This window comes from Emiliania huxleyi (assembly GCF_000372725.1).
Source record: "Emiliania huxleyi CCMP1516 unplaced genomic scaffold EMIHUscaffold_46, whole genome shotgun sequence".
Lineage (NCBI taxonomy): Eukaryota > Haptophyta > Isochrysidales > Noelaerhabdaceae > Emiliania > Emiliania huxleyi.
This window is the reverse complement of record NW_005198537.1, coordinates 1-15,104: the sequence shown is the minus strand read 5'-3', so window position 1 is coordinate 15,104 and position 15,104 is coordinate 1. Positions and strand designations below refer to the sequence as shown.

The 15,104-nt window shown below is 65.2% G+C and overlaps 4 protein-coding genes across 4 annotated transcripts; 3 read left to right on the top strand and 1 right to left on the bottom strand.

Annotated features, from left to right (window-relative positions):
- Positions 1-871: 871 nt before the first annotated feature.
- EMIHUDRAFT_102995 (hypothetical protein) lies at positions 872-3,412 on the top strand (the record flags this gene model as incomplete). Its single annotated transcript, XM_005768286.1, has 2 exons — positions 872-1,529; positions 1,830-3,412. The coding sequence occupies 2 exons, from the start codon at positions 872-874 to the stop codon at positions 3,410-3,412; spliced, it is 2,241 nt and encodes a 746-aa protein (XP_005768343.1).
- Positions 3,413-3,676: 264 nt separating this feature from the next.
- Positions 3,677-8,267, top strand: EMIHUDRAFT_102994 (hypothetical protein; the record flags this gene model as incomplete). The annotated part of the gene is made up of 4 exons (XM_005768285.1): positions 3,677-3,721; positions 3,994-6,276; positions 6,378-7,523; positions 7,638-8,267. 4 exons carry the CDS (start codon positions 3,677-3,679, stop codon positions 8,265-8,267), a joined length of 4,104 nt encoding a protein of 1,367 aa, XP_005768342.1.
- A 2,049-nt stretch (positions 8,268-10,316) lies between these two features.
- EMIHUDRAFT_102993 (hypothetical protein) lies at positions 10,317-11,320 on the bottom strand (the record flags this gene model as incomplete). The annotated part of the gene is made up of 2 exons (XM_005768284.1): positions 10,317-10,514; positions 10,583-11,320. 2 exons carry the CDS (start codon positions 11,318-11,320, stop codon positions 10,317-10,319), a joined length of 936 nt encoding a protein of 311 aa, XP_005768341.1.
- A 620-nt stretch (positions 11,321-11,940) lies between these two features.
- Positions 11,941-12,970, top strand: EMIHUDRAFT_210830 (hypothetical protein; the record flags this gene model as incomplete). Its single annotated transcript, XM_005768283.1, has 3 exons — positions 11,941-11,947; positions 12,148-12,610; positions 12,703-12,970. 3 exons carry the CDS (start codon positions 11,941-11,943, stop codon positions 12,968-12,970), a joined length of 738 nt encoding a protein of 245 aa, XP_005768340.1.
- Between the last annotated feature and the right edge of the window lie 2,134 nt (positions 12,971-15,104).

Genomic DNA, 15,104 nt, shown 5'->3' with positions numbered 1-15,104 from the left:
CTCCTGTGACAAGGGAAGCCTTGGAGTGCACGATTGAGGGAGGTACCGCGAAATTTTACGCGTGAAGATTTCTCCTTGAGACAGACACGACGCGGCCGAGACCTGTCTGGTATAGCCCCAGCCGACTCCGCGTGAACTCTCGAGGGATCTCGAGTTGCGGAGCTCCCTGCTGCTCGGTGTACGAACTCTGTTCACAGCCTTGTTATTGAGAAGAAAATACCTCCTATGGCGCTGTGCGCTGGCCTGTGAGAGGTTGAGGTGCGAGCCCTGGAGGCCCTGGGGATGGTTCACAGCCTTGTTATTGAGAAGAAAATACCTCCTATGGTGCTGTGCGCTGGCCTGTGAGAGGTTGAGTTCACACCGAGCAGCTGGGAGTGGCTGCGGCTATAGCAGACAGGGCCGAGACAGGACACAGGAGACAAGACAGGAGAAGACAGGAGAGCACAGCCTAACCGACGAGCTCGTGGGTGCCATGGCAGACAGTCAGCGACTCGAGCTCGCGCACGGCACGTTGCGCCTCGTCGGCGGGCTAGTCGATCAGGCTGCCGCCGCCTTCTCCGTCAACGTGCCGGACGAGCTCAAATCGAAGCGGCATCAACGCGACGGCAGCGCCTCCCACCATGTCACTCTCATCAGCAAACACGAGGCTGATGCGATCGTCAGCCGGCAGGGTTGCACTCGTGATGAACACCTTCAAACTCTGCTGCAGCGCGTCGGAGGTCTCAGCTTCTCCTGGCGCGCACTTGGTCTCGGCAGCACCTCCTGTCAGGGTTCGCGAGCATTCTTCGTTGTGCTGGGCTGGCCCGAGCTCTCACTCCTTCGCGCCAGCTACGGACTCCACCCCTGCACATTGCACATCACCTGTGGCTTCATGCCGCGCGATGTCCACGGCGTCGCCAAGGGATGCCATTTCCTCTTGCCCGGGCTGTGCAATCGTGCAGCGCTGGACGTGTACGCAAGTCAACTCTCGCAGCTTGACACTCATGGCTATGAGCTGCCATCGGAACTTCGCCAGAAGCTCGCCGACGAGGCACTCATCGCGCAAGCTCTCGCTGACGAGGCCACCGCTCCTGCAGACGAGGGCTCCAGCACGGCGTCTCAGACGAGCCTGCAGATCGCCACGCTCCTCGCGGCTGCTTCGGAGGAGGACGTGCCGGCGCTGAGCAATGTGTTCCCGCCGCTGCCGCCGCTCGACGCATTAACCGCTCGCATCGGCTCGCAGGCTGCGCTGCGCAGCATATACACGCTCCCTAGCCTCGCGCGTTGCAACTGGGTGGTGCCCGGCAGGATCATGTGCGGCGACTGTGGCGCACTAGTGACCCACGCGCGTGAGCTCTGCGCCGCCGGCGTCACCACGATTGTCAACCTGCAGACCAAGGGAGAGAGAGATGCAGTGCCCTACCACCACGGCGTGCTCAAGCTCAACTCTGCGGCCAAGTTTGTGGAGCTGCCCATCAAGGACCAGCAAACGACCGACGATGCGAGGGTATCGGCGCTGGTCCTGTCAATCCTGAGCCGCGTCGGAGACGGTGAGGTCTTCTACATCCACTGCCGCGGTGGTCACGGGCGCACTGGAACTGTGTGCAGCATACTCCTTGGGGCAATTCATAGTCTCGCAGGGCAAGTGGCGCTGTGCACATTCCAGTGTCTGCACGATTTGCGCGCGCAGCCCTGCTTTCACGGCCACGGTGAGCCGAGAGACTTGTCCTTTGTCACTGCCCTCTTCGACGTGCAGAAGGCGCAAGTCTGCCGCCTGCTCGGAGGTGATGCGGAGGTGGCGCCAGCGCCACTGTGCCCCCAAAAGGACCTCAGTGCGATGTATGGCCAAGGCGCCTCTAAATATGATGAGGAGACGCTGCAAGAGTGGCAGTCTCGCGGCGTCGCTGCTTCCAAGGCAGCCAAGCAGCGCGATTGGACGGCCGCCTGCCTCGAATTTGAGGCATGCGTGAGCCTGCGCCCGGATTGGGAGAAGGGCGTTGCATGTCTGCTCAAGGCGCGGTCAAAGCGCCGCGAGGCTGCACAGGTGGACGGCGATGGCGGCCGGCGAATGGAGGAAGCCGTCACATCCGCCACCGTCGCCGCCACACCTGCCAGCAGCAAGCCCCTCCGGCGCCTGGGCGCGCACGTGCCCTTGTTTGTTGTGCTTGCGGGCCTCCCGGGCGCCGGAAAGAGCACCTTCGCCAAGGCGCTTGCGCACAGCCGCGAGGAGTGGCTCCTGATCGACTCGGATGAGACGGGCGGGAGGCGCGAGACAGAGGCGGCGGTCTGTGCCGGGTGCAAGTCGGTGACCGCCGCTGCTAAGCGTGGTGGCGGCGGCAAGCACAGCCGCCTCATCGTCGACAAGTGCAATGTTCGCACCGCCGAGCGTGCGTCGCTGCTCGCGCTCGCACTGCCACTGCTTCCCCAGAAGCCGGACACCACGGTCGTCTACTTCGCGACCGAGACGGCTACGTGCATCGAACGCGTGGCCTCGCGAACGGACCATCCGTCCATCCCATACGGGCACGGCCGCCCCGCGGTGCAGTCGATGGCCAAGGCGCTGGAGTTGCCTGCAGCGGTGGCCGCGGCGGCGCAAGCCAAGGAGGGCGCAGCGTGGAGGAGCGTGGAGGTGGACGGTCTTCGCTGGATCGTGGTGAACTCCTTCGAGCAGGTGAACGCTCTGCTCTCGAGTTGGGGGGCGGGGCCGGCAGAGGTTGCGCCGGCGGGCTTCAAGAAATTTCCGCGAACGCGCCACGTCCTCAACACCGGCGGCAGCGCGGTGACGCGGGACGACCTGGTCATGGATCCGGCAGATGCGCGCCGCTTCTATGATGGCATCACGGTCGTGTATGCGGAGGAGAAGGTTGACGGGGCCAATCTCGGCCTGTCACTCACTGCGGCGTATGAGATCAGGGTGCAAAATCGTTCGCACTACGTCAACGAGCGGACACACGCGCAGTTCAAAGCGCTCGGCCGTTGGTTGGATGAGCACGGCTGGGCGCTCTGTCGCCTTCTCGAGCCGGAGGTAGAAATTCTCTTTGGAGAGTGGTGTGCCGCAAAGCACTCGTGCGCGTACACGAAGCTCCCCGGTCTCTTTTTGGCCTTCGACCTCTACAACAAGCGGAGCGGCAAGTTCGCCTCTGTCGCCGAGCGCGACCGCCGACTCTCTGGCTTGGGCATCCCCATCGTACGCACCCTCGCGTGCAGAGCCTTTGCTGGCGAGGAGGAGCTGCTGCAGCTGCTGGAGAGCACCTCGGCCTACAGCGACGGCTTTGTCGAGGGATCCTATCTGCGCATCGACGGCGCGACGGAGAACCGTCTGCGCGGCAAGCTTGTCCGGCCGGACTTCATCCAGGGGATAGGCGACCACTGGGCCAGTGGCGGGTTCGCGCGGAACGGCGTCCGCCCCGATTTGTGGGTTGAGAAGGAGTAAATAAATAAATAAAAACGGATACCTCTCTACTGTGAGATGGGTAAAAAGGAACAGGCCCCCGCCCTTGCGATCTTTGTGCAGGGTTCTTTGTGGGTGTGGTCGGCGACTAGCCGGGGTCGTCCTCCCGATGGGGGACTAGCACTAGCCGTCTTCCACATGAGAAGGAGTAAGTGATAGGTCGGTCGGAATCCCCCAAAACAATTAAATTCCCTCTCGAGCGGAGAGAATTTGGGATTCGACTCCCGCGCAATCAAGTCATCAACGATGGTGCCAACGGCCAAAAAAGCGCCGGTAGCAAGCACGATGGAGGTGCGTCTTTCCCATGCTCGCGCGCCCCCCGCGCGCGAACTATGCATGGGCCCGGCTCGCCCGCTTGGGGATCCACCCGGCACACCCCCGCCCCCCACCTGCCGGCTTACCTGCCGTCAGTTCGCGCGGGATCGCCCACAACTGTCAGCAACTGAAATCCAGTTGCTTCAGCTGTGACTTCAGCCTCGCCTCACCGCTCTCCCTTCGGTCGCACGCCTCCGGAGAGAGGTCGCACACGACGCTGGTGACCATTCCCGACGAGCCATGCGCAGGTCGCGACCCCTGAGGACCTCCACACCTCCAAGGAGAAGCTCCGCGGCATCGGCGAGGCGACCGCTCTCTTTTCAGAACCTGCTAGGGCAGAGGCCCTGTCCACCCTGGCGTCCCTCGAGGGGTCGCCAGGGCCCGCCGCGGCCCTGGCGAGGCCCGTGGGCGGCCTGCTCCTCATCGACGCCTACGCCCTCGTCGGCCTGGCCGGCAAATATGCCAGCGGCGGGGGCGGCGCCGGCGATGCGGGTCTCATCTTTACCAGGTGGGTCGAGGCGATGGCCGGGCACGAGTCGCTCGCGCCGACGCGGGCGCTCCCGGCGCTGGCCACGCCGGAGACCAAGGCGAACTTCGTGAAGTACAAGCGCCGGATGACCGCGTACAAGGCGGACGTGGAGCGCGCGCTTAAGCGGCGCTCGACGGCCGTTTCTCGCCGGAAGGACCCGGCGGAGGCCGACCGCGAACTCGACCAACTCGTGCGGCAGGCGCACGTTCCTCTCCAGACCCTTTCGGACGCGGCCGACACGGGCGGCGGCGGCGGCGGCGGCGGCGGCGGCGCGTCCTCGCTCGATGCCGAGCTCGACGTGACGGCGCAGCTGCGCGCGTTTGCCGAGGGTTTGCACCCGCGCCTCGGCGCCGACAGCGCCGTCCACCTCTTGGAGGGCTGCCGCGACGTCCTCGGCTTGATCGCCGCCGAGGTGCGCGGCGCGCCTCCGCCGCGTGGGCGCGGCACGTCGCAGCTCCGGCAGGTGTCGCTGCTCCTCAACTATGAGCGGCGGCGGCGGCAGCTGAGCGAGGCGCTCGCCGACGAGCGGCGTGTCGAGCTCGAGCTGGCGGCGCGCCGCCAGCAGGCCGCCGTCGACGCCGCGCTCGCCGACGAGCGGCGGCGCTCCGCCGCGGCGTACGCGAAGCTCGACGCAGCGCTGCAGGCGGAGCGGCAGGAGACTGGGCGGCTCTGCACGGAGGTGCGGCGGCTCAAGGCGGCGGCGCGCGAGGCCGAGACTGCGGCGGAGCTGCGGTGCCGCAGCCAGGAGAAGGAGGCCGCGGCGCACTTTGGCTCCATCGCCTCAGAGGCCGAGCGGCGCGCCAAGGTCGCCGAGGCGCAGCGGGACGACGCGTGTGAGGAGGCGGCGCAGCTGCACGGCCTCTTCGCGCAGCTAGAGGACCAGCTCGACGCGCTGCGCTCGATGCGCGTCTCGGGGCTGCTCGAGCAGCTGCAGGCGAGCACGCGGCGCATCACCGAGCTCAGTGCGCGGCGCAAGGTGACGCAGCGCAAGCTCTCCGACGTGAACCTCGTCGAGCGCAACCTGGCGGTGTCGCAGCGGCTGCTCTCGGAGGAGCGGGCGGCCCACGCGAGCTTGTGGCGCGGAGACGCGACGGCAGAGAAGCTGGAGGCGGTGGAGGCGCAGTGCGCCAAGCTGCAGGCCGAGCTTGAGGCGGCGCAGGCCGAGGCCGCAAAGTTCAAGGCCATCGCCGAGCCCACCAAGGCGCGCTTCAAGCTGGGCAACCACTTCAACGCCGAGACGGAGCTTGCGTGCATCTCGGTGATGCACCTCGGCATCGCGCGGCAGAAGATCCCGAAGCTGTTCCCGATCTTCGCGCGGCTCTTGGGGGTCAAGCTGCCGTACCGCGAGATCAAGGTCCCCGGCCCGATCGTGGACGGCAAGCGCACCTCCGTCGTCAAGCGGCTGCCAGAGACGCCGCAGGCGACGCACTGCAAGGAGCTGGCGGGCGTCTCCTACGAGCTCAACAAGCTCCAGGTCGGCCAGTGGCTGCTGGAGTTCATGAACTCGGATGAGTCCTCGTGCTGCTACATCGCCGACGGCGCCGAGGCGCAGCAGATGGAGCGCATCGGCACCGTCCTCTCGCGGCGCGTCAACGGCAAACTCGAGCTGCGCGCCCTCGATTTGTCGACGGCCTCGAGCAAGACCGCCGAGGCGCAGGCGTCGGCGTACCACGAGTCGATCGAGGAGGTCATCAAGCTCATGGAGGAGGCCGGCCTCGCGGATGCGCGCGCGGCGGAGCTGCTGCGCCGCTTCCTCCCCACGTGCGCGTGCAACGACCGGGCGTCTACGGCGCGGCTCGCTGCGCGGCTGGTCCTCGGGCTGGGCGAGGGCGACGACGACCCGACCTGTGCGGAGCACGCGCTCGTCAACATCCTCGAGGAGGGGCGCAAGGCGATGGACGCCATCCTGCGCGAGCTGATGAACTTCACCGACGAGCAGGCCGCGGCGCACGCCGACAAGATCAAGGCGATGCGGACCTGCGTCGGCTGGTTCAGCTCGCCTGTCTGCGCGCTCATCTACCAGGCACCGTCAGCCCCGACCCCGCACCGCAGATCACTCCCACTCGCGCGCCAATCCCGCACCCCCCCGCGCCGCACGCGTAGGTGAGCAAGTACGTCGCGCTCTGCTCGACCAAGGGCTACGCCATCGGCCGCAAGCTGCAGGAGTGGATGGAGGCGCGGCTGGCAGACCTCGAGGAGCAGCTCGAGCATCTCGTGGGGCACGTGGAGGACGTGCTCGCGATCTGCGGCTCGCGCGCGTACGTCTTCTACCTCGACGCGGCGCCGACGGAGCGGCTGCTCACTGAGCACGACATCTCCATGCTGACCTACCTCGACGAGGATGAGATGCTCAAGGCTGCCGGCGGCGGCAAGCTGCGCAAGTCTATCCTCACCGGCGCGCGCTCGCCGCCCTGCATGGCGGGGGTGCGCGCCATGGCGCTGATCTGCGACGCGGTGTTTTGGCCGCTGATCCGCGCGGTCAAGCCAGCCGCGGACAAGCACGTCCTCGACGTGCTCCCGCGCGTGTGGCCGGCGGCGCACGCGTTTTTTGAGGCGGCCGCCGCGTCGCCCGCGGGCATCGTCGACGGCTCGCTCAAGCTGCAGCTCGGCGACGTTTCGGCGGCCGCCACCGCCGCTACCGCGCCAACTCCAACGCAGGCGCGCCGCGCCGAGCGCCATCGCCTCGATATGGTGCGCATTCGCGCCGCAGCGGCCGACGACCCGATGGTGACGCGCTTGCTGACGGCGGCATTCGGCGCGATGTCCCGGGCGGTCTGCAACCACGCTGCGGAGTGGATGCCGGCGGGCCTCGTCGCCACGAACGGCTCGATCACCAAGACCGGCAAGCTGTGCTCGGCGAACATCACCCCGGCGCTGCGCGCAAAGTACGACGCGCTGCAGGCGACGAGCACGCCGGTTGAGCGGCTGCACGCCGTCGGCCGCGTCAGCGACGACCGGCACAAGCGGCAGCGCAATGAGTCGCGCGCCGGCGACTCGCTCGGGCGCTTTAACAACCAAGCCGGCTGGCTGACGGGCGAGATCGATGAGCGCGGCGGGCTCAAGGTCGCCGAGACCATGCTTGCGGCGTGCCGAAAGGCGGCGGGGCGGGCGAGACGCGTTACGCTCAAGGCGCAGCTGGTCGCGGCGGGCCGCGCAAAGCGCGCCGAGCGCGACGAGAAGCTGGGCAGCAAGAAGGCGCGCAAGGCGGCCAAGGCGGCCGAGAACGCGCGCATCGCGCAGCTGCCGCTCGTGCGGCGCTACTCAGAGCTGAAGAAGCTGGCGATCGCCGGCTTGCAGGCGCTTCTCGGACGCTGTTGAGCGGTATACTAGTGCCCCACTACTCACGGCTCTCGTTTGTTGTAGGACCAGCTCAAGGCCTTCAAGCTGGCGGGGAAGACGGGCTTCACTGTCACGCAGGCGAACCGCGCGGACTATTGCACGCAGCTGCAGAACCTCCTCTTCGCCGCGCATGGCGTCGAGGCGAACGACCTCGAGGACGGCGACTCGGGGTGCGACGGCGACGGCGTGGTGCGGAAGGTGCGGCAGCGGCGCGTGGCGGGCGAAGAGGGCGGCGGCGGCGGCGGCGGCGGCGGCGGCGGGAAGAAGAAGAAGAGGAAGAGGGTCGATCTGCGTGAGCTCAACGGCTGGCAGTGGGAGGCGAGTGAGAAGTTTGACATCGAGCGCATTCTCGACAGCAAGGTGGAGACGGTCGGCAAGGTGCTTGCGCCCTCACACTCGCACCTGCCCTTGCTTATTGCCACTCCATCGCTCACGTGCCCGACCACCTCTCTTCTCGCCTCACAGGGCAAGAAGCGGGTCGAGATGACGTACTACTTGATCCTCTGGAAGGGGTACCCGCCGGACGTGTCGACGTGGGAGCCAGAGTCAGAGATACACGACGACTTGATCGACGCGTACGAGGCGGAGCTCGATGCGGCGTCTGAGCTGGAGGCGGAGGAGGCGGAGGAGGGCGAGGAGGGCGAGGAGGAGTGACTAGCGCGCGTCCTCCGCCCCCGTGCGCGTGTGTTGAGGTGGTGCGAGAGCCATTTGCGTGCGTGAGCGGTGCGGCCGGGTGTGTGAATGTGAACCGTGGGCCACTTGTGTTGAGGGATGGCAACCCATGTGGGTGCCTATGTGTTTCTTTCGAGCTAACGCACCTTGTTTTGCAGTTTCTATGCCGTGCTATTCACTTCCAAAAATCGACCCCCGGGACCCCGACCGACCTATAAGTGACGTGTGCGTGCTCTCTTTTGAATTGCGTCTTGTTCTTTTTCGCCCTGGGAGAGATGGGACATGGGAGTACAGCAGGGCTCAACCAGACTGAGACGAATAACAAACTGTGTGCTCACGAGTCACGTCGCGGTCATGTGCATGCACGCACTCGCACACGTCGCGGTCATGTGCATGCACAAAGCGGCATGCCCGAACATGCACACGTGGATCCGAAAACAAAGAGGGGTTAAGGAGGAGCAGGTAGTCTGCCTTGATAGAGGCCGAACAATACGTTGGGGCACACACAGCCCCCAATACCACACAGACAGAGCTGGCTAGGCCCAGCTTCAGTCGTCGTCTCGCTCTTGGATTACGGAGAGGCAGCGGAAGGCGCGGGAGCAGGGGCCGGGTGTTGGTCTTTTCGCCGGGAGGGGCGGTGAGGAGGAGCATCGGACGGAGAGAAGCGAGAGGTTGGGCTGCACCCAGGGCAGGCTTCCAATGCGCACGGTCAAGGCGGGCGCCCCTTCCGAGTTGGAGCGTCGGTGGCGGGGACTGACCAGTGGTCCACTGCAAGTGCCTGAGCGTCGATGGCGCGACGCTCGACGGTCCACGGCCGCGAGCGGCGGTGTCGCTTGCATCGACGGCATTGACATTACGTTCGGTGCCCTGTTCAGACTTTGCTTTCCTTGTGTCGTTCGCGAGGCTTCGCGCCCTTATCTAGACTTACGACGAAACGTCAGATCCGATCCACGCGCGAAGATGCGAAAAGAAGTAACTCGCCGCTAATGACCGCACTCCAAGGCGCCTGACTCAAAAGACACCGCCACATTCCTGAGACACGCGAGGGCAGCCTCCTTAAAGGCAATGGGCTCTAGATTCGGAGCGCTCGCCGAAGAAAGAGGAGTACGACAAAATAGCGCCCGTGATTGCCTGCACGCTGCCCGCACTCACGGACTCCATACCCGAAAGAAAGAGAGGGGAGTTCGCGGGAGAGGTGACGAGAGAACTACAGGTAGTGGGGAAGGCAGCCTCGATCGCCATACTGACATGGATGCGAAACAACGACAAGACCAAGGCAAGGGCAGAGGAACGAGAGAAGAATATAGGGTGGATAAAGCGCCTGTTCACGGCATGGAGGGTGAGCCAAGCCGAACGTACCGAACGTAGAGCCGAACGGGAGGAAGCCGGGGAAGACGACTCCGAGGAGGACGAACCAGTGGAAATCCCGCCGTCAGCTGTCACGATGCACCCGAAGGGGACCCCAGCGCCAACATCATCTGTGGAAGGTACAAGTGTTCGAAGAGAGAGTGGACCTGAGCAATGATATGACTTGGCGGCAAATGATCGCAGTGGGCGTCAGAGGAGTCATCCTTGCGCGAGGAGAGCTCGATAAACTCGAGGGGCCAGGATATGCAGCAAGGAGGGCGGAGTTACGCCGAGAGGCGAGAGAAGCCGCGAGAGCAAGGGATCGCCAGGCAGCGGCGTCGTCGCAGAACGAGGCAGAGGGGAGCGACGCGACAGAGGAGGAAGCGACAGGAGAGAGAACGACGAGAGTGGGAAGACCGCGAGGTGGCACGAAGGTTGAAGTGCACTCCAAGATGCGGTTTCGCTTTGATGGCACAGCCCATGGATTCAGGAGGATTGACGATTGTGACTTGTGATCTCATAATCTTTTCTTTCTTTCTTTAGCTGCTCATGCATGCCTAGATGCATGCTGTGACCTAAAAAAACGGACACTCTGTGTGAGATGGGTAAAAAGGAACAGCAGGTCCCCACCCGTTGCTGATTGCTGTGACCTGTGTGTGCGTGTGAAATTCTTTCATGAAAAGACTAAACACCGCCAACACTGACAGCTCTGACCACCGACTTTACCCGATCCCACCGCGTCGGCTGCCGCCTCGAGTCCTCGAGAGCGGGCTGCGCGGCGAGGGCGCGCTCCGCCGCGAGGAGCGGGTCGTCATGTGCCAGCGCCGCAAGCTTCGACGGATCGAGAAAGGGCGGGCGCGGCGTCTCGCGCGCGGGCGGGGCCTACAACCGTCGCGCGGAAACAGTGGGTGGCGCGCTGCCTGCCGAGAGAGGTCTTGGCGGCGGTCCACCTCGGCGGGAATCACGATGCGCTGCGGCCACAGCAGCCGCTCGGCAACGGCACGCTTGATTGTCTTTTGCACCTCGGTACGTAACCACGGCAGCCTCGTCACTTCGCCGCCGGCGACGCGCACCTCGAGGCCGATGCTCGGCGCGGTGGGGAAGGAGAGCAAGAGAGCGCCGAAGCCGGGCGCCGTCGACTGCAGCCCGGTCACCACCAGCCGCACTGGCCCCGTGAACCGTAAGTTGTGCAGCGTGACCGGGACGCGCGCGCCCACGCCGGCCGACACGATCTCGACCCTGGCGGTCAGGGAGGAGGCCCAGTCCATCTCCACATCGACCGCCAACGCGTCCTCGCCCAAGTCGTACATTCGCGCCGCCGTCAGCCGAGGCAGCTCCCGCCCCACCTTGAACTGCTTCAGCCGCGCGCTGCGCACGGGGTTGTTGCTCTGCGCAAAATCGGCGAGCGCCTGCTCGAGCGCCGCCTCCATCTTAGGCACCAGCGCGCTGGGCAGAAGTCGATCGAGCGCATACTGCAGCGGGCGCAGTCCGGGTGCGCCGACGGCCGCGGCGTACAGCCGAGCCTCCATCTGCACTGCCTGGACGCCCTCGGCAGACGCCTTGCGCGCCTCGGCAAGGCCCTCGCGGAGCGCCTGCCACGCGTCGGCCCACCGCGTCTCCGAGCTTCCAAAGAGGGCGCTCCGCGTTGCGCCCAGCATGGCGAGCAGCAGCTTGAGCACGCGTCGCATCACCACGGCAAGTAGCGCCGCCGCGAACCGGACGTTGCTCCAGCCCACCGCGTAAACGGCGCCTGCCGCCGTCACGGCAGACGTGAAGAAGAGGCCACCGCATACAAAGGCGAGGGCGAGTGGCCAGGCGGCAGGCCGAGAGAGTACGGCGGCGGTCGATGCCGTCTCGTGGATGAGCGCCTTCGGCGGCCGAGCACGAGCACGAGTTGGCGGAGGGAGGTGGCTGAGGCGGCTGCACACGGCAGAGACAGCAGCAGAGGAGGTGGCGATGCCGATGGCGGGTGCACGAGCAGGAAGCAAGAATGACGGGGCGTAGAGGACGGAGATTGGTGTCATTCCGGTTGCGGCGATGGCGCGATTTTCGCGGCGACAAAAAATTCGCAGTGTTAGCTCGAGAATCCGGTCCGCAGGGTCTGCGGCGCGCTCGGCCTGAGGGAGCAGTACGACGCGGCGGTGGCGGCGGGCGAACTGCTCGAGCTGCTCGAGAGCTTGCCGCGAGGGGCGGTCGAAGCGCCTCCATACGGCTCGCATGCGGGGATACACCCGCACGGGCGAGTGGACCAAGCCCATCCGACCTAGCCCTGCCCCGGAGCGCGGCCGATCGCGAAGAAGCCCATCTGATGAGTGGTCAGATGATTAGATAGTGCCCGAGAGCGAGGGATCGGGAGGGGAGCACAAATAGGACGCCCAGCCTTGCCGAGTGCGTATCCTATTGCGAGAGAGATCCCCTGTGCCCTGTGCCCAGCCCTCTCCGCGCCGCGATGCCCCCCCCCCACGCAAGCCGAGGGCCGACAAAGGGGTGCCGAGAGGCCCGCGAGCCCTCAAAGGCACAAAGGCCTACCAGATCGGGCACCTCAGCCTACTGCGGTTTCGGCACAGGCGCGAGAGGCAAGTGTCACAACGGACCCTCGACGCGGTGCGCGAGGCGCAGGGAGCCGGGGTCGAGCCGTGGAACACGGCAGAGCACGACAAGGCCGTCCACAATCCAGCGCCCGAAGGCGGGACGACGAACTCGATGGAGAGCGAGCCGCCGGAGAGCGAGACGTGCGACGACGAGGGGGGCGACGAGAGAGACAAGAGCGCCTCGGCGGACGACGAGATGGCATTTATCGACGATGCGTTCTTCGAGCTTCCCGACGCGGCAACGGAGGGAGAGGCGGAGGGCGGGGGAAGCCAGAGTCAGTACAGCCAACAGAGCCAGGGGGGCGAGAGCGAGGGGAGCCAGAGCAGCCAGGGCAGCCAACGGGCGCGCGCGAGGAGAGAACGGCGGAACCAGCTCGCGGCGCAGCGGTTCATGGATCGAATACGATTCGAACTTCGGCTCGGGCACAGGGGGACCGAAACTAGTCAAGCCTGCGCCGGCCAAGACAACGACGACACAGCAACGAGGGCGCAAGGAGCGACGACGAGGAGACACCCGACCGCGCAGCAGAGCAAGGACCGAGCGAGCAACCACCCGAAACGGGCCATCCGAACGATGGCAGCCAGGCAGACGACGAGTTTACAGTTATGGACATGGACGAAGAAAAGCCAGAGGACGAGACATCCCATTCACCGAGGAAGCGGGGGCGGTTTGAGAACGAACGTAGCGATTCAGTGAGCCAGGGAGAGGGGGCGAGCCAACAGCACACAGAGGACGGGGGCCGATGACGTACGGGGCGAGGAGCGCGCACGCACTGCAGAGGACGAAAGGCACGAAGGCGCCCCCCCACCGGGTGGGTGCGGGAAAGCGACAAGCGAGGGGCAAGGCTTGGACAGCAAGCGCGCAAGAGACGGAGGGCCAGAGACGGGAGAGAGGCAAGTATTAGGGGAGGCGGCTTGTAACTGAGGTTCGCCTGCGGAGACAGCCGCCTCCCCGAGTGGTGATTGTTGTTCATAACGATAAACTTGTAATCACGATCCGATGCGAGGACGCAAGTCCACCGACCTCGGCCATTCCAACGGCCAGACCGCTCGCTTAAGGCTGATTGGCTAGACGAGCGGTCTAGCTACCTCCACGGGGCTGTTGGCGCAGGGGGAGGTGTCAATCACGCTCCCGGGACGCCGGAGAGATCGGGTTGGTCTCCCCCGCCTTCAGCCCTGACCCGAAGGGGACGCCACCTCCCTCGCCCAGGGATCTACAATGCTGTCTTAAGGTCCGACCTGTGGGCTCTGCCTGCGCTCGGCACCGGGCACCGCCTCGGTATACACAAAAAATGCGCCTGCGGGCGGACCCTTATGTGAGAACTGTTTGGCTAGACGTCGCGAAGATTGCGCTCAAGAAGCAGCAACGAGAATCGGAAGAGGAGGATGCTGAGCGGCGATTGCTGAGCATGAGGAGGGTCGATCCGGATTAGTACTTCAGACGCCCGCCGCAGGCGAAGAAAATTTGGGGGCTAGCGCCGTATCGTTGATCACGGTGGGAGCCAGGCCGTGCCACGGACTTAGCCCGTGTACTGTAAGAGGCTCTCGCTGATCTTAGACCGCGTAAGCACCCCAGCGTGACTAGTCACACTTAGACCCGCCAAGCCTTGAGGCTCAGAACTTAGACTACTACCCAAGTCCCAACCAGTTTGCAAACGATCCTGCAATGTGCAAACGGGTGGGACGTGTCTCTGTCTGTCCTCGACCCAGCCCTAGCTTGGGATGTCCGTTTTATTTATTTATTATCCGGCAGCTCCTCCAACCAAGAACCATGGTAATTGTAAACGAATTTCGGAATTTACGAATCTGTATCTCCACCCCTCACCCTGCCTAGACCCACCTGCCTATATTATAGTAGCGGCTCTCTCTCCCAATATCTCCCCCACAGAGCACAGTTCTCAGTCACATTGGTTTGAGCTGTTGTTCTACTGTACCAGGTCGTACAGAGGAAGAGAGGCCCGGTATGCGCTATGCCTATGGGCCTAGATGCCACGCGAACCGCGCAGCTCGGCCGTGCAACATGTTGTGCATGTGCATGTATCTGAGTCGGGAATATCCCAGATCGCGGATGTAATGAGTAACAGATCACATATCACACTGCGGTGTGGCGCGGCTGGTGGCGCCTCTCGCCGCGGATACCCGCGAAACAAACCGTCCAGTCGCCATGTGCCTGGCAAAAGTCGCGCATGTGTACAGCATGTACCGGAAAGCGCGATCGTTCCCCTCACATCATGACCGTGACGGACTCTTCGCCCGCTCTGCTGCTGCTGCTGGCGCGTGTGGCCGACATCCGTCGTGGCCGCAGCTCAGCTCTCACAGTCACGCCCTGGCCTTGTGCTCCTTGCGCTCGAGCTCGCGGAGGATCATGGCCTTGATCGCCGGCTTGCGCTCGCCTCGCACCTCGACATCGAACTTCTTCTCGAGCCGGTCGAGCGCGTCGCCAAAGGTCTGCCGGTCCGTTCGCACCTTTGTGAGCCATGAACGGATCTCGTCCTTGAACTTGCGCTCGAGCGACTCGCCGCCGTCCGCGGCGGGCGCCTTGGGCGCCTCCTTGCGGGCCGCCTTGGAGGCGCGCTCGGAGGTGGCAGCGGACTCGGCCGCCGCCGGAGAGCCCGCGGCGGGCGGCGGCCCGTCGAAGAGGTTGGTGCGCGGGGCAGGCGACTCTGCGGCGGCGGCGCCTTCGCCCTCGCCGCCGAGCGACGGCGGCAGGACGCGCGGCTTCTCGCGCGTGACCTCGTCGGCGAGCGCCTCGGCGACGCAGGCCTCGTCGAGCTTGCGCTTGCCGCGGTCCGAGGGCGTCTTGCGAGGGACGGCGCCAGGCGCCTCGGGCGAGGGCTCGTCGATCCGGTCGAGCATCTCGCCAATGTCGATCTGGCCGCCG